General features: G+C 31.8%; 2 protein-coding genes across 2 annotated transcripts in view; both read left to right on the top strand.

Moving 5' to 3' along the window:
* The first annotated feature begins 4,189 nt into the window (after nt 1-4,189).
* On the top strand, nt 4,190-5,262 carry LOC134279622 (protein lin-41-like). The gene is made up of 2 exons (XM_062762041.1): nt 4,190-4,320; nt 4,452-5,262. The coding sequence occupies exon 2, from the start codon at nt 4,454-4,456 to the stop codon at nt 5,255-5,257; it is 804 nt and encodes a 267-aa protein (XP_062618025.1). The 5' UTR covers nt 4,190-4,320; nt 4,452-4,453; the 3' UTR covers nt 5,258-5,262.
* A 10,820-nt stretch (nt 5,263-16,082) lies between these two features.
* LOC134279637 (metabotropic glutamate receptor 5-like) overlaps nt 16,083-18,986 on the top strand; it is a 39,274-nt gene continuing 36,370 nt past the window's right edge. The window contains exon 1 of the mRNA XM_062762058.1: nt 16,083-17,189. Coding sequence (XP_062618042.1) covers nt 16,550-17,189 — 640 coding nt within the window. The 5' untranslated portion in view covers nt 16,083-16,549. The remainder of the gene's footprint in view (nt 17,190-18,986) is intronic.

Here is an 18,986-nt window from a genome sequence, read left to right as displayed (position 1 = left end):
AAATTTTAAAAAATCTTACTATCTTCAGCTTTGGTAACGGAATATATATAACTTCGATTCTTTTTTATTGATCATGCGTACGGAATATGTATTGGACATGCCGCACAGCTAGATAAACCCGTAGTCACGTGGGATTTTTGGATCCCCCCCCCCTCTCCCTCATCCACTCTGCTTTTCTACAGGCTTGTAACAAGCTGTTTGGATTGATGTATACTAAATGTTGTGAGGAAGTGACTTTTATATCCTAAAACCGTATAATATGAGGATTATTGAGTTCAATCTTCTATTGAATAAAATACATGTTCATAAACAATTCATATATTTTATGTACATGTAATTTATTCAGCAGAAGATTGAACTCACTAGCCCTCATCTTATACCATTTTAGGATATTAATGACACTTCCTAGTTGACTTTCTAAGTTTGTTTTGTCAGTATATTCTTGTTATCTTTTTCTCAAAAACCAGTGGGCCAATTTCAACCAAACTTGCCACAAAGTATCCATGGGTGAAGGGGATTCAAATTTGTTCAAATGAAGGTCCAAGCCCTCTTCCAAGGGGAGATAATTATGAATAAACTCATGTGAAATCTTCTTGGGTAGTGTAGATTCGAGTTTATTCAAATCATTACCCCCGTGGGAAGGGTGGGGCCAAAAGGCCTGATCAAAGTTTTACATAGGAATATAGAGGAAAAATCTTCTTCTCAAGAACCACTGGGCCAGGAAAGATGAAATCATGCGGAACCATCCTCAGGTAGTGTAAATTCAAGTTTGTTCAAATCATGACCCCCGGGGGTAGGGTGGGGCCAAAAATGGCCGATCAAAGTTTTACATAGGAATTTATATAGGAAAAATCTTTAAAAATCTTTTTTCTTCTCAAGAACCATTGAGACAGGAAAGATGAAACTCATGTGATATTATCCTCAGATAGTGTAGATTCAAGTTTCTTCAAATCTTGACCCCTGGGGGTAGGGTGGGTCCAAAATGGCCGATCAAAGTTTTACATAGGAATATATAGGGAAAATTTTTACAATCCTCTTTTCAAGTACTTTATTACTTGATTAGTGGTATTTATATGGAATCATCCTCAGGTAGTGTAGATTTTAGTATGATCAAATCATGACCCCCGAGGGTACATTGGGGCCACAATGGCTGATCAAAGTTTTACATAGGAATATATAGGATAAATCTTTAAAAATCTTTTTCTCAAGAACAAGTGAGACAGGAAAGATGAAACTCATATGGGTAGTATAGATTCAAGTTTGTTCAAATCTTGACCCCTGGGGGTAGGGTGGGGCCAACATGGCCGATCAAAGTTTTACGTAGAAATTATAGGGAAATCTTTTAAAATCATCTTTTCATGTACTTTAAAGCCATGATTAGAGATATTTATATGGAATCATCGTCATGTAGTGTAGATTCTAGTTTGTTCAAATCACAATCCCCAGGCATAGGGTTGGGCCACAATAGGGGTTCCAAGTTTTACATTAAAATATATTTAAAAAGTCTTCGTCTCAAGAGTAACAAAGCCATGATTAGTGATACTAGTATTTATATGGAAGCATTCTCGGGTAGTATAGAATTAAATTTGTTCAAATCATATCCCCCAAGGGTAGGGTGGGGCCACAATGGTGGATCAAAGTTTTATATAGAAAAATAGAGGGAAAAATCCCAAGGACAGAAAAGCTATTTTAGTCATATTGGCCTGAAAGCATCCTCATATATTGAAGATTTAAATTTGTTCAAATCATGGCCCTTTAGGATAGGGAGGGAAACCATGGGAAATCAAATTCAAATTATTTCGAAATAATATACGAGGGTTGTTCGAAAAGTTTTCGTGGACGATGCCAATCTTCGTTACAATACTTTCAAAAAAATTAAAATAAGCTAAATATCCTTTGTAAAAATATTTGTATTGTTGATGTGTGAAGTTTCATTTCATTCGATTTAATAGAAATTTATTTACTTCAATTTAAATTCAACATGTTTTGTACCCGCGGAATATAATGTAACCTCAAAAACATAGCGTCAAGAATTTCTCAGAGGTACTATCCCTATACATTTCAACAGTTTACTTCAATAATCACTGATTAAAAATCCTTTTCTAGCATTTGAAATTCATTTTTCTAACAATTGTTTTCGTTGTATAATTTCTTTGTCAATGTCTTAATTTCTTTTACAACTTAGAGTTGCTTTTACAAGATCAGCAACTCGGAAGCGTTATGTCTTTCCATGACGTCCCAATGTTTGATAGTTTTTGAAAAGATTTTATCAGATAAACTGTTTCTTCACAGATTGTCCTCGTCCGATATAAGAACAAAATGTTTAAAAAGAAATCTTTTTTTTATCAAGAACAGCATAGTTATATGCTGAATTGATATGAAGGCATTCTCAAATAATATTAAAATTGAAGCCCCCCCCCACCTCAGTAAACCTTCAGTTCTGATCTGATGTGTGCTTTTTCCTAGCTGATGAGCTCAGGTGAGCGATGTGGCCATGGGCCTCTAGTTAGTTGACTCCAATCAACATTTACTACAAAGGAGTTCACATCTTAGTCACTTAAGCGTAAGGCGCTTACCCAGTTACTTAGCACTAGTAGATAGCTTTATTCACATCTTAAGTCAGTTACTAGAGCCATTTACTGGTAGTGTACTTTAAATATTGCTTAATATAAGTTTATAATTATTTAACTAAATTACAAAAGATACTTTGGTTTTTGATGGCCACTTATTAAAGTTCTGAAAATTCTGTTTAGAATTGTAGGGATTTTTGGTCCATACATGTAACTTCCTTGATGATTCAATTACATGCCAGAAGTATTAATAAAATGTTTAAGGAATAGCTGTCTAATTTGTTGGTTTTATGATATGATCAATCGAATTGCTTGTACGACAATTTATGCATAAAATTATCACGCAAACCAATCGATTTAATATCGTCATGAAATCAAAAAAAAAATCTGCCAGTTATTCCTTAAATTTGCATGTTCTTGATTCCGAAAATCCAAGCACTACAAGCCCTGCTTCTGTCTGTTTTTGTCCCGCCCCTGAGATTTTTTTTTTATCGCGCTTATCGATGAACCAGATATTTATGTAGAAATACAGTACATTTACTATTTGAAATTTTATCTCGGACGAAGACATTGGAAAGGTAAAAATATTTTGAGATAAAGAAAAGTATTCAAGCTCAAAAATCCTTCAAATAATACAAATGAAGCAGATCAATCACGGACTTTCAAATTATCAGAGGTGGGATTATGTGCCATGGAGAATTAAGCATCCCCTTCCCTCAGAAATATTGCTCCAAGTATTTTGAAAGAAATTTAAAACACAGTGCCTCAGTGGATAATAACTCGAAAAAGATCTCTCACTGCTCAAAAATGTATGTACAAGCCTAAATCTGCAGCTCTACATCCGGCAAGGGGTAACATCTGAATATGAGTAAAAAGTTCTCAAAGGGGCATTAAACAAACACCTCAACCATCCTAGTATGGTTTACAGTGTACAAGTCCTGATGATGAATTCTCATACGACTAAAATATAATGTGTGACAGAAGGACTTCGAAGTTGATGAACGCTTCCTGGTTTTTTTTAACCAATACTTTTTTTTTTATAAATTACCTTTCCCCTGTTATTTATTTGGTCATAAGTATCTTTAGTTGTCTTTTAAAATTACTACAACTGTTATAAATTTAAAACTATAAAACAAAGAAACACTTCTTCAAAAAATGCTTTCCTACAAATATTTCTCAAATTTAAAGTATTTTTTTTTAAGGTGAACTAGCTATTTTTTTTCATTATATTTTGATAATTAGAAAATAGAATTCTATTCATTGTCTTGATTGAACTAGACCTTTTTTTTATATTATTTAAAACCCTAGCTCAATATACTGTATTCTTCCCTTTAAAAACTCCATTTAAAAACCTTATGCATAGTCTGTGTTTGAACACAACGACAAAACCTAACAATAATCTACTCCTTAGATCGATATTAAGAAGACTGATTTTGACAAATTAATTGGGGTACAATAACCTTGAGTTATTCATATATCTTAATTTTTATTCAATAAAAACTGTTTTCAATCAGCGAATTCAGGCATTGTATATAACAATCATTAATTTTTTCCCGTGTTACACAATTTTGCTTACGTGTAAGTACTCTATTTTCATAATATATTTAAACAAGTATGTATATTTAAAAAATAAAAAAAAAATTTGGACGTGACTCAAGTCACTGAGCCAATCCGGAAATAAGTAAAGAGAAAGTAGTTTTCCTACAAGCCCATGATCTTAAAGAGATCTCTTAACTTTAAAGTTGCAAAGGTAAGATATTATTAATAACTTCTTGTGAAATCTATATCATAAGAACAATCCTTTCTATCCTAAGACATGTTTTGTTAGCAAAAGAAAAAAGTTTTTAATGAAATATTTTGTCATCTAACCGATTCTAACAGATATGTCTGACGAACCCTCTCTCATCGACACGATACAAACTGGGTATAGTGGCCTACGCTGCCTAGTCTGTGTCAATGACGAAAAATTCTGGACTCGTGGGGAGAAAAGCATCATGAAACTGTACAACATTCATGGAATTCTTCTAAAGTCAATTGAAACCAAGTCTGGGGAGAGACCACATGACATAACATTGAAATTGAATGGGGAGCTAGTTTATACTGACACCGAAGCAAGAACTGTGAATAGAGTGAAGAACAAAGATACAGAGGAAATCATCAAACTTGAAGGGTGGAAACCTTATTACATCTGCAATACCTTTGCAGATGATCTCCTAGTTACCATGTTTAGTGATGACGAAAAGCAGTCTAAAGTGGTACGTTACAAAGACCTCGAAGAGAGTCAAACCATTCAGTTTGATATTGAAGGTCAACCTCTCTTTTCTGCCGATTATCTCAAATATATCAGTGAGAACAGGAATGGGGACATTTGTGTGGCAGACTTTGGTGACAGTGCTGTGGTCGTTGTGGACAGAGATGGAAACTTACGATTCCGATACACTGGTCATCCCTCTAAAACCAAGGGACCATTTAATCCATATGGCATCACCACAGACAGTCAGAGTCAGATATTGATTGCAGACTTGTATAACAACTGTGTTCATATATTAGATCAAGATGGACAATTTCTTCGCTATATTGACACCTGTGATCTTGAAAAACCGTGGGGTTTATGTGTAGATTCCAAAGACAACCTCTTTGTGGCAGAGTGTGAAAGTGGTAAAGTGAAGAAAATAAAGTACATGTAGTAAAATCAAACTGAGCTATTGAGCTTTACATTCATATTTTAAAAGAATACAGTTTGGTCGCTCGATACCTCTTTGGTAAATCTGAAACACGAAAATGAAAATAAGAATGGAACAAGCCTTTCAATTTGCTTTCAAAAAATATCGATGAGTCGTCAAGTTTTGTAGTACCTCAGAAGTGCAAATCTGTATGCTAAATTACATAATTATACAGTGCATGTAGATGGAAAAGTGTAAGTCAAATTATGTTATTTAAGGACAGATGAAACAAACAAACTTTTCTAAAAAAAAAATTGAAAATAGCAACTTGAGCTACTCAATAAAACATTGAGTAAAGTGAACAAATTTCACCGTGCATGCAGTTTTTATTTTTTATTCAAATTTTCACAAAAATGGGATTTGAATTGAAAAATATTTGTATAAATTAATAAGGATGGTTTCAGAGAGGCAGAATGTTGAACATCATAGAAGGTTTACAGTTTCTTTATATTCTAGAATTTATTATTTGCATCAATTTCGATGAAATTAGACCAAGAAAGATATACCAATCCAGACATCCATTTTTTGTTTGTATCATCTGTCCTTATGATAAAAAGGTAACGCAAAGCAAAAACATATACTCTTCTTTACTGCATACATTTGATAAGGAAGAATTATTGAGTTGTATTTTCGCCTCTAAATTCATTAAAACTCATTTAGTTTCATATTATATTCTCTTATAATCATTTGACAAATTGATATTTTAACTTTGGGGGTTGAATTCTAAATTTAGGTTTAAAAACATATGACTTTGATGGGTAAACTTGAAACCGAAAGTAAAAAAAATGAGTACATTCAGACAGGATTTCAAAAAATCAATATCTTATCCAATCCAAAGTATTGTTGAGTGCTTACTTATTGTAACGTTACATTCACTTCTGATGAAAGAAGTATATAAATAGAAAACATGTCACTCAATATAAAAACAATTAATTTTTTTTTAACATAAAAATACATGTAATTTGAATTCGTTTGCAAACCTTATTATTCAACTAAGATATGAAAAATAATCTCAAAATTAAAACCAAAGACACACTCTGAGTATTTTACAAACTCCTGTTTTAGTTATGCTATGCATTATAACGTTCTTATGAAAACAATTTTCTAAGCACGAAACATAACGCAGAAAAATTTATATAAAATTTTATTTCCTTGTACTTCATTACTCATATAAAAAATATACATTGTAAATAATTGAAACTTAAACCAACAAATAAGGGTACAAACATTTAAATGACTTATTGCAAAAATACAGTTCATGCGACAGTACACTTGATAGACCTGTTTTTTTTTTTAAAGTTTCAACTAAACTGCATCGTATATGATGTTTCTTCCCCATTTAATTATCATTTAAAAGTTGTCTATCATATGAGCTAAAATACTCTTTCTACATTCATTATGACACCTATGCGCAGTTTCCATTTAACAATGAAAATGATTTTAAAAATCAGAATTCATCAGAGACACAATGAAACATAAGAAGAAAGACAACCCAAAATGTAGAAAAGATTTGAATGTAATATTCCTGTTCGAATAAACGGTTATTTTCCTTTTGTTACTAAAATCATTTAACCTTGTATTACAATTATTGTTTAAAAAGAGATATATTTATACATCATAAAATAAAAGTGTTTTAATTTTTTTATGACTTTATATTGCTTCGAAGAATTTTTAGAGATTTTCTCCGGTACACGTTGAAGTTTGATCTTTCTAGTACCGGTATAACCCAATCTAGCACCGACGGTCAGGAATGGAAACAAACTTAAATGTACGTTACCTGAGAATGCTTGCGTATACATAATGACTATAGTTGTGGCGTTTCTATACATTTTATGAGTTCATTGTTGCCCCATCGTTCTTTGTTTATGATGTTTAGAAGGAACATGAATCTAAATGACTTCATATGCTTGGAAATATACTTCGAGTTGACTTAATTTACGTTGAATTCATGCGTGGGTACGCTATATACCGACCATCCACGAATAAACATCCTCACAAACTGAATTACTTACCAAGCTTTCTTCTGCAGGATTGAGTAAATTTTATACACAAAATTAGTCCCCCACGAACCTGTAAAATTTAAGATTTGAATGTAATTTTATGATTTTACATATTTGATTATATGTTTTAGAGGTATGTGTTTGCTCTGCTCTTGATTTTTATTGTTTAATATACTTTTGACCTCAAATACTGTTTTTTATCTCCTATCAAAATCATTTTTGCTGTTTTTGAGATTTTAAAAGTGTATTCCTTTAAAGATTTGATTTTCCATTGTGATCCAATCCTAGGCCTGGACCAATAATTTGAGGTCTTAAATAAAGCAAGAGAAATATAGCTCTGCTTTTCTATAATGATAATAAAATCCATGCTTAAATAAGTAACATTGTAAAGGGGTGTAAAATGTTTTTCATTGAGATACTGAACAGCTTTTAAGTCCATTATACAGTACGAATTAGGATCAGTGAGAGCAAACAATCAGAAGTGGGATGCAGTGCCATGGAGGAATGTGTATCCCCTGCCGACCGGTCACATCCGTCGTATGCTCCTTGTCATACATATGTAATCAGGAAATAATTAGATTAGACTGCTTAATATATTCTTATTTCATCAACTTGTTTGCTAATAACTTACCTCGTGTTAGAAATTGTTCATACGTAGAGCATGCTCTCACATATCTAATCAACTGAGATATATAAATCTCGTATGCAAGGGACAAGGGTATTTTTGCATAAGTAAGGGAAGCTGACGATTGAAAAGTTCAAGTCATATCGTTTATCACGAAACTTTGTTGGTATATTATTATCAACGTCTTATTCTTGTAAAAATCTTAATATGAAACAGAAACTTTTATTTTATTTTAATTTCACCGGGATTAACGGGTCAACATAATATAAGAATGGACAATCAAGAATCAAAGAAAAAGTGAGCAAGCTCACATACCCCACGCTCCCCCCAAACTCGAAGTGCTAAAATTTCCGGGGAAAATAAAGTAATCCCAATTTCCTGGTAATATGCTGATCTACACATTGTGTCCTAAATATCTGCAAAGTTTGACGAAATTCTGTGCAGCGGTTTATGAGAAGTTGCGCTGACAATATGTTTATTTCTAAATTCAAGGTAAAGCCAAAAATCTAAGTTGAAAAGTCCGAAATTCCCAGAAAAATAAAGAAATCGGAATTTCCTGGTAATATGCATATCTTCACATTGTGTCCTAAATAACACAAAGTGTTCATCTCTTTTTTAAGGTATGGCCAAAAATCTAAGTAGAAAAGTGCGGAAATTCCCGGAAAAAATAAAGGAATCAGAATTTCCTGGTAATATGCACACCTACATATTGTGTCCTAAATATCTGCAAAGTTTGACAAAATTCTGTGCAGCGGTTTTTGAGGAGATGCGCTGACCAAAATAAAAACAGGACTGACGGACTGACTGACGGACGGGTCAAAAACATTATACCTCAAGCAAATTGTTGCGTGGGGTATAATGAATTCTAAGACATATATGTAAATCAGAGTATGTGTGGAATAAACATTTATTCTTATAAATCTTTTTTTTCTTAGTCAGTCATACGATTAGGAGAAACTACATGTGCCTACATTAATACGTTCATCTTATTACTTCTTAATATCAAAGTCATTTAGAGCACGATGTCACTATTCAAAAAAAAAAAAGAAAATAATTCCCCCCTGCATATATATCTTACATGTACATGTATCTTTCATTGAACTGCTCATAATAAAACCTAATATGCATAAAAAGCATCATTTTCATTTTACCAAGATATTGATGTCAAATGCAATATACATGTACTTTCTGTTCTTGAGTGATTAGTAGAGATATTAACATCCGTGTAGTCCATAGATCAGTACAAGTATCTTAAGTGATAGTTAATCTCTTGACAGAATCGTTGTATAATTCACGGGATCAACGCAGAAGAGAAGAAACTGCGTTCTATTTGAGAAAAAATTATCCTTTTTCAGACATTAATCACAGAATTTTCGGAACTGTTATGCGTCTTCCACTTATAATGGATGAGTCTTTTAGAATTATTTGTATGTAACCCTTGTGGCAGCGCACTTTGAAAAAATTACGCACTTTGAAAAAATTTTTCAAAGTGCGTTAAAATAATGACAAAATCAACGCATTTTGAAAAATGTTTTCGAAGTGCGTTAAATTTGAGACACATTCAAAGCACTTTGAAAAAATTTCTCAAAGTGCATTAAGAGTGTACATCAACATTTTATACTTTGGCGACTTTTAACGCACTTTGAAAAAAAAATTGTATAAAAAAAATTACACTTAGATCGTAGTAATTGAGAGAATCAATTTGTAATAATTGACCTTTTAAAAGAATATTTTTAATTTTCATGTATTGATTTAATTTCAAAGGTAGGCTATACTGTCATATCTCTTTTTCTTATACACTGTACATAGCTGAAGGTAGCAAATTGAATGTGGATAAATTTTCAATGCCTAGAATAGTACACGTATATCTTTAAATGCAAAATTCTGATTTGTTGATATCTACTTATGCTGCACCCAAATATATGTATTATTATAACAGTTTTGAAAACTTTCAAAAATTTTGCAAAATTTAATTAAAACATTTAAGAGAGAATTTTGAAAATTAGATCTTTCACATCCTGGATTATCAAAATTATTTCAAAAGTTATATTACTTATTTTGATACCTAAGATTTGTTTTCAGTTTATTTTTTTCAAAGAGCGTTAATATGGTCGATATTCCATTACGTCCGCACTTTGAAAAAAATTTTATTTTTTCAAAACAAAACATGAACCCCTTGGATATGGAACATGCTTATTTTTTTCAGGGCCATTTTGCACATAGCAGCACTATAAGAGCGGGTTCTCACCAACTTTAAAATGTTTGATAAGATGTATTGAAAGTAAGAAGGGCAGTTTACCCTTTATAAAAACCGCACAAAGTCTTAAGGTGGCTCATTACATCCACAGTTTATTTTATATTTCATTACAGAAAAATGTAGATGTCAAATATCCAGGGGGTATTGATATCATAAATATTTTTTAGAAATTTTTTAGCTTTTGTAATTCAAGTTTATAAAATAAATTTCAGCAATGATGGGCTAAGACAACTACACACAGTGAAAATACCTCATAATACCTAATAATAATTTTATTAGAAAAAATAATTTTCTCCTAAAAAACAAAAAATATAAAACATTAAGAAAATGAGTTCTGAATAGGCATATATCAATTACATGTGACAAATTGAATGAAGAATGTTTAAACGAAATCAAAATTCCAATTTAAAAAAATATTTGGTATTAAAAGTCCACTTTCAAGAGTTATCTTTCCAAATTACCCAAGACTCAAAACACTAAGGAACGTTTGAACATTACATCTAAAATTCAGAACAAAGCTTTAAATTGCCAGAGTTTATATTTAAATCAATAAAGCAAATATATAAATAAACACCAACACAGTAAATAATGCAAGTAAATAACTTTTTTAATTTCAACAAGGTTGTAGATTTTAACTCGAATTTTCTCCATACAAACATGTCATTGATTGATAGAGCTCACTGCATACATCGCTATGAAATTGCACATTACTTGTTTGGCGAAAATTTTAAAAGCAATCCTTCTTGTATATGCATAATGAATGTTACTTTGTTTTCACTGTTTATAACACCGCATGTTTCATCTATTTTTAAAGCGTTTTAAAGGTCAGTTATTACCCTTTATTAATTTTTTTGTGTAGTACGTCATCAAAAAGTGGTGTAATGAGCCTCCTTAACTGTCACAATCCAGCTATTCATTCGTAAAAACTTAGGAAATAGTAAAATTAATTTTACATTTAATACAAAACGCCAGGTGTAAACTCGGACTCATGGGAATGGAGGGGGAGAGGATATGCATACTACTGTCCTCTACAAAAAATTGAATTTTTCAATTAAAATTTATATGGAACTGACAAATTTTGATACAGGTGTGTGTATTCGGGACGATTCCGACAGATTATCCAAAGCAATTCAACACACTATATAGCAATTAGGATGTGGCATGTGTAAAAATGAACACTTGGGGAAATCTAGATAAAAATTTAGACACTTGAATAAAACCTTAAAATAACTGAGAGCCAGTTTATCGCCCTTTTGATGTTATATTGCCTAAAGATAATTTAGCAATATCAAACGATGACAGGTGTTAAATTACCTCAATTAGCTTGGATTACCTGAAACCACCGGTGTATAATTCAATAAAGATTAAGAGTCGAAAATTCAATAAAGAAAATAATTGAAAAAAAAAAATTTAGAAAAAGTTATCGTTATCTTAAAAACTTGAGAAATAAAATTTGAAAAAAATCTTTTATAACAATAAAATTTTCAGTGACTATACAAAGTGTACATTACATGAAATTTTTTTAAAAGGCTTTTGATCGAACATTTTGTTTACTGGCTATATATGGGAGCACAACCATCTATACTATTAGTCTATTACTATGAAATGTGAAGCATTCTTCATAATTTAAAATTTATTTGAAATTCAAATATTTTCGTCCTGTTGGCCTATATATTCAATATACTTTAAATACAAAATTTTCGCCAAATGCAATATATAAAAAAATAAAATAATTGAAAAAAAAAAAAATTATTTGAAAGAGTTATCGTTATTTTAAAAATGCAAAGCCAGAAATAAAATTAAACAATGAAAAAAAATCTTTTATAACAATAAAATTTTGTTTTCTGTTTTAAAAAAAATCATTTATACTACAAAAAGCGGTCAAAGTTAGATAACAATATTATTTTGATGATCTCTACTTTAAAGAATGCAAAGTTTGCTTTAAAAATAATTATACGGTATAAAGGTGAATTTTTAAAAGGCTAAACATTTTTATTCAAGAACATTTTGTTTACTGGCTATATATATGAGCACGTTTCTTTTTCGATAACAGTCTAGACCACATGTATTTGTCTTTCTTTCAGAACTGTACATTTTGTTTTAGCGAAATATTGTACATAAAAAAATTACTTGAATTATTTTCAAATTTAAAATTTTTTTATATACTTGAAATTATTAGAACAGAATAAATGGTATTTCTAAGAACGGCAACACTACTTCTTGTTTCCTAAAAGATGCGAAATTCAATTCATCGCCAAATATATTTTCTAAATTACAAAAGGTGGCGTAATATACATGTAATATCAACCCCGAGCCTTGAGCAATGAAAAGATTTATTTAAATAAAAGAAAAACAAAAAAAACTTCCCTCTTGAAAATTCGAGTGGATTTTAAAAAACAAAAGTAAAACGAGATCCAAGTCAAGCGAACTACCGTGATGAAAAGAATTACTTCCTTTGATGTTGTAATTTTATGCTCTCTATTTTTGAATGAAGAATAATTTGTCGCCTAGACTAATTTAACCTGGAATTCAACCGATTCGTATGTTCATTAAAACATCAGTCTGTAGTGTCAGTAAACTTTTATCGAATCATCAAAAGCAAAATTTAACAATACATATGAATGTATTTACAGTTGTACATTAAAATTGTTGTTTTTTTTCAACAATTTTAGTTTATACAGTAGAGTCCCGTTATTGAACTTTTACGAGAAGCACTGACTTTTACAGTTGACTGTTTACTTGGACATTTAAACCTATGTCATCTACGGAGGTATAGAATTGATAATGGATAAGAAAACCTATCTAGAGGTCATTGTAATGGTGTTAGGGACACTTATATGTCAAGGCCTGGATTTGAGGGTAGGATGATTGTCGTTTTCTTCAAGGGCAACTCATCTGTGTTTTCGTTGAATTAAAGGTTGAGCTTAATATTTATATCTTAAAAGAGCTTTCATACACTGTCCTAGTGTGAGAATAATTCAACTGTAAAAGTCAGCGCTTCTCGTAAAAGTCCATTACAAGATGTACGATGTTCACTTTATCACGGTAAAATACCGAAATACCGATTGAGTGATTGATTGATTGATTATATACTGTTTAACGTCCCGCTCCAGAATATTTCACCGATATGGAGACGTCACCTTTGCCGGTGAAGGGCTGTAAATTTAGTCATGCGGCACTTACGGCCTTTGAGCGTAAACGTCCACACCTGCTGTGACACGATGTTCACTTTGTCACGACAAGCAAGGGGGTAAAATATCCCCACGTAAATACCGAGGGCAACGTAATAAAATTTCCCAATAAATCCAGTAAAACGTCGTTTTGGAAACGTGTTATTGTATAAGGGGGTGTATTTTCTCCTTCCATCTCCTTTTTATGCTCAAATTCTTAATCAAAATGCTATATACACATAATTCATTGATTACTTATCTTTAAAACATAGTTTCATGATGTTATTTCTTCTTTTTCCATCATAGTAAAAGCAATGAGCACATTTTTAATAGAAACTTCAGCATTCTTCTTTTGATTGCCGCCATTTTCTTTAACATGTACTTTCACTTTCGTTTCTGTCCAGATAATGCGTTCGTAAAAATTTCAATGTCTTCGTATTCATAGTCATTTCTACATAAACAACAATCCAAATTTTGATTATTTATTTATTTTATTTAAATAAAAAGGTAAGAGTAAACATAATTTAAAACAGAATTTCACAGCATACTTACCATAATCGTTTGACTACGGAATGCAACTTCCTTTCTGTCTAGATAATGTGTTCGGAAGAAATTCAATATCTTTGTATTCAATTTAAAGTTATTTCTAAATAAACAGCAACACTTTTTATTTAAATGAAAAGGTCAAAGTAAACACACAAGCAATCTGTCAAAATAAATTTGAATTTTCAAATTACTGACCAGAGTTCAATTAGCAGTTCAGCAATTATCGATTTGTATTTCTGCTGACAACTGAGGGGTAGTCCAAGCCACTACCCAAGCTGTCAAAACGTTTGTAGTGGAGTTCAAATTTTGTCAAAATTATGTTTGATACCCAAGCTGTTCATTCATGCAGTTTATTTGCAAACGAAATTACACATTACGTGTACCTGTGTACACCATACATGCATAAGATTAAATGTAACCTTTTATTTATTTAATTAATTTATTAAACAAAGTATGAAATAAATTTTTAAAAAATTACCGAGATAAAGAAGAAACTAGATTTAAGATTAAACTTTAATTGGTTAACAATGGCTTTGGCACGTCTCCAAATCTGCTGAGCTCGCTAGAACAGTCCAGGTAGGTGCAATCAAGCGTCACTTATCACCTTACTGCCTTGTAAGTTAACACTCTCTCAGACCACAGGTGTTCCAATGTTTATTTAAGTGTCTACCATCAATCAACACTGAATAAAAATGAAAAAAAAATTGACAGAATTTTTACATCGTAATATTGAGACCTGGCTTTTTTGGACAACGTGATACACGGTTCTTTTTTTGTATAGATTTGTTAAGAAATGGTTTTGTGCTTTGAATTTACAACATAATAAGCGTTCTATCATATAAAACCGTCAATGTAACAGTACTCTGTACCTTCAGAATTTTCTTCTTACAGGTAATTAATATCTACATTGTAATTAAAAAAAAGTAAAAATGCAGATTTTTATTGAAAAATAGTAAATACAGTGTACGTCAGACACTGAAAAATTAATATGTTTCTTTACGAAAAAATAACCTACCATATCCTTCTTTTGTTAAAACTGTAAATGTTATGGATGCTCACTCCTCCATGGCACTTGGTTCCACCTATGATGTTTTGGAGGCCCGTGTTTGCTCCGCTCCTATATGGTTATAGATAAAGAATACTTCCAATTGCTTAAAAATGCATGAATTTCTAAGTTATGCTTTAATATTTTATTAGCATGTAATATAAGTTTAAAGAAAATCTCAATGTCTCCAGTTACTAGCCCAAATATATTATTTTATTTACCGGTCGGCATTGGATCCTCTTCATTTCTACATGACCCACCTCTAATTTTTTTTGGAGGTCTGAGTTTGCCCTGCTCCAAAATGTGTATGCTTTAATGGACTCTTGAGCTTGAAAGTGTTCGTTCCTATCTCCATATATTTCAAAACACAATCTTATGACATGGGGCTATGAAGTACATGTACATACATGTACCCATAGCCCCATTTTATAGCATGAAATTCATAAATATTTTTTTTCGTAGGCAAACTTTTTTTTCAAATTTTATTTTCTGTAATTGCGTGTAGAATGTAACAACAGATGTAGGACAGAGACTGAATGAAAAAATTATCATGAATCATGATAAATCCAATATTTATCTGTTTATATCGTAAATAACTACATAGACGGTACTTCAAATTGCACTTGTCAAAAAAAACCCAGATATTAATTATTTATCAACCAATTCATCGACCTATGACCAATAATTTTAACACGTTCCATTTTTATTCATTTTGAGACATTTATTTTCAAAAGGTCCCCCTAATCCATTCTTACCTTATTCCCCCCTAAACGGAGGTTCAACATGTTCAAATATATACATGTAGCATTGCAGAGTACAATTTAATTTTAAAAGCAAAAATTGTCTTTTGTCTTGTACATTTTACATAAAGCTGTAAAAAATAAATATGCAAATTAAGTGTTTATAACAATGCGACATTAGGTCATGCATCAAAACCTCGTTTGTACCGAATATGTATCTACTTAATCTTAACACACAATTTTAATTGACACTTCCTCTTCGTCAGTCGAGCTCTTAATTCCACATCTCACCTCTGACGTAATAATCAGCACAATGATAAACCAGAAAAATTAGCCTGGGACGAATAACTAAGGAGAACTTCAATAATAGATGAACTTCTTCACTATAACAACAGTGGATAAACAGTTTTCAGAAAATTCTCGTATTGACAGTTTGGTTTGTGCTTCCTCTGATTGACACTGGAACTCTCCTGTCTCAGGAGATCACAAATTGTTGTCGATAATGTGACTTCTGATTATTCCAAGTATAAGCAAGTGTCAGTGGCTATCGACTTTTGAAATCAGGAGCGCTTGATGCCTTCTTTCCGTAACGCGGCAGTGATAGAACGCCTTTTTTACTATTAGGCCGGTAAAAACAAACGAACATAGAAGAAATATAGTCTTCTTTTTCATGTTTTTCAAGGAAGGAATTTATCATGCGCAAGGAAAATTTTGATAATGATTCGATAGTTTGCTATCGTTTAAATAACCCGTTCTTCTGCAAATAATTTTTTTTTCAATCGGCCGTTTTTAGGGGTAAGGTAATATTTTAACCACTGACAGTTTTATCATGTTTTATTAAACTGCACTGGATTATGTCATACTGGATTTAGAATGGAGGTGTTCCGGTGTTTGTTTTTTCTTCTGTTAGCGACAGTTTTTGCTGAAAAACGTAGAATTGCCCGCTCGGAGCCCGAAGGGGATCTTGTAATCGGGGCCCTGTTCCCCGTCCACAAAGGTCCTAAGGATTTGACAGGGTACACCCGAACTTGTGGCGAAGTATGGGAACAGTACGGGATACATCGTGTGGAAATATTTCTTCGGACCCTAGAGGAAATAAATAACGATCAAACCTTACTACCAAACATCACTCTGGGATATGATATTCGAGATTCGTGCTGGTATTCTCCTATTTGTTTAGAACAGAGCATAGATTTCATCAAGGATTCTATAGCAAGTTTGGATAAATCTCAATCAAAAAATACAACTGGTGGTTGCAAAACTGAAAATCGGAAACCTATTGTTGGTTTAATCGGACCAGGAACGAGTCAAAATTCCATCCAAGTTCAGAATTTACTACAGATTTTCAAGCTCCCACAAATAGGTTATTCGGCCACAAGTATGGAACTAAGTGACAAGAATTTGTACAAGTACTTTATGCGAGTGGTGCCATCTGATATGTTTCAAGCCCAGGCTCTCTTGGACATTGTGCTACAGTTCAACTGGACGTATATTTCAACTGTACATACAGACGGTAAGTCTCTCTCTCTCTCTCTCTCTCTCTCTCTCTCTCTCTCTCTCTCTCTCTCTCTCAACAGAATAACATTTTAAAATATATTTCATCCATGTGTACAAATTCCTTATCAGATCTGTCACACACGTACTTAAAATGCTAACTGTCTACACAGTAGTAAAATTTTCTGTCTTCCCATCCATCACCGCTATCAATAATTAAGACGTCGAGATATTATAAACAATTTACATGCTCATTTTTACCTTCTTTTACTTCCGCAGGTGTCGCTACCTAATGCATAGGTGACACATATAAACCACATTTAAAAAAAAAGAAATTAAAGTTTAAAAATGAGTGTAGGAGTTCCTTTTTGTTTTGTTTTCTTCATACATTGAACGAGCTTGATTTATAGTGCGTCTACAGAGTTTCACAAGTCAGATCTCTGCGATCGATTTTTGTAAACTCTTAAAAGATCGTTATCTCATTGCACGGGGAAGTAAAATCTAACCCCCCCCCCCCCCACTTTTCCTCCAAAATAAGATAATTTAATAATCGATACAAACTCACACAAAAATAAAATTTAAGGAATATTTCTTCACCCCAAATAAAATATAGTATAAATACATAGTTTTTTCTCCCATAAGTTTTATAAAGCATTTAAGAAATCTCTCTTAAATGCACATTCAAGTGTCTGTTTCGTTGTGATTAAATGAAGCGTGTCTGCTTAAAGGACATCTTATAAATGTATGACACTTGTGATATAATCATAAGGGTGATTTTAATGACCTCATGAATAGTTTAAACTTTTTCCCTCAGTGCAAAATCCCACGTGTAGTCTTTTTTCAGTGACATGAATTGCTTCACCCACTCTTTAACCAAAAAAAGATTTTAATTTATTCTTTTTCAATTGTCAAGGTTCTCATATGCGCTGTTAGGTGCAGGCAGGGAATTTTTATTGCGGATCTAATCCTTACGTAATGGTGAACTAGATCACTGTTTTTACTGAATATTGTGGCAATCCTTTTAATACGGTTCCTGTAACTTAATTTCATAAGGTGTGTGGGAAAGGAGCACCTTAAAACTAAGATGCATAACAAATATTTCGCTTTTTTGTTCTCAATGTAGAGGAAATGTGACAAAAAAATATCAAAGTGTTTAGCGAATAATCAAAGACTTGAAATGAATAATAACATTTTTTTTTTAAATTGGAATCAGAATAAAATACAACAGACTGGGTTTTTATTGTTTGTTTGATTTTTATTGTTTGTTTGGTTTTATTGTTTGTTTGGTTTTTATTGTTTGTTTAGTTTTTATTGTTTGTTTGGTTTTTATTGTTTTAGCGAAAGGGTAAAAGGTGTAAAAATATATTAAAAAAAAATAACTTGAATCTTTATAGGAATACTGAATAGTGGAAAGCAGCAAATTAGGACCATAAAATTATATGAAAAATGGAAAAACAAATGAAAGTCGTAAAATTCCACTGAAATTATCAAAAGAATTAATCAGCACTATATATTTATCACGAAAATCAATATATGTTCACCCCACACCTTGTTTTAACTGCTATATGTATATAAAATAAAAAAAAAAATTCCAAACAGAATATTATTAATGTCGCTTTTTGTGAATTAAAAATTAAGTTCTTCGGTGTGACTTGTTGGACTAATTACGAAAAAAATCTGTCATAAAACTAGTACATTTTTTTGCCCTCTGAAATTCAATGACTTGCTTGAAATGTTCATTTTTTCATAATTAATTATTAAACAAATATTTAATTGGAGAGCAATGCAAGAACACTCAGTTGGTGCCGTCTTGCAA

The sequence above is a fragment of the Saccostrea cucullata genome, unplaced genomic scaffold, assembly GCF_032062105.1.
Source record: "Saccostrea cucullata isolate Sc308-1 unplaced genomic scaffold, CSIRO_AGI_Scuc_v1 ctg1744, whole genome shotgun sequence".
Classification (NCBI taxonomy): Eukaryota; Metazoa; Mollusca; class Bivalvia; order Ostreida; family Ostreidae; genus Saccostrea; species Saccostrea cuccullata.
The sequence above is the reverse complement of the archived record's forward strand: the minus strand, read 5'-3'. Positions and strand labels throughout refer to the sequence as shown.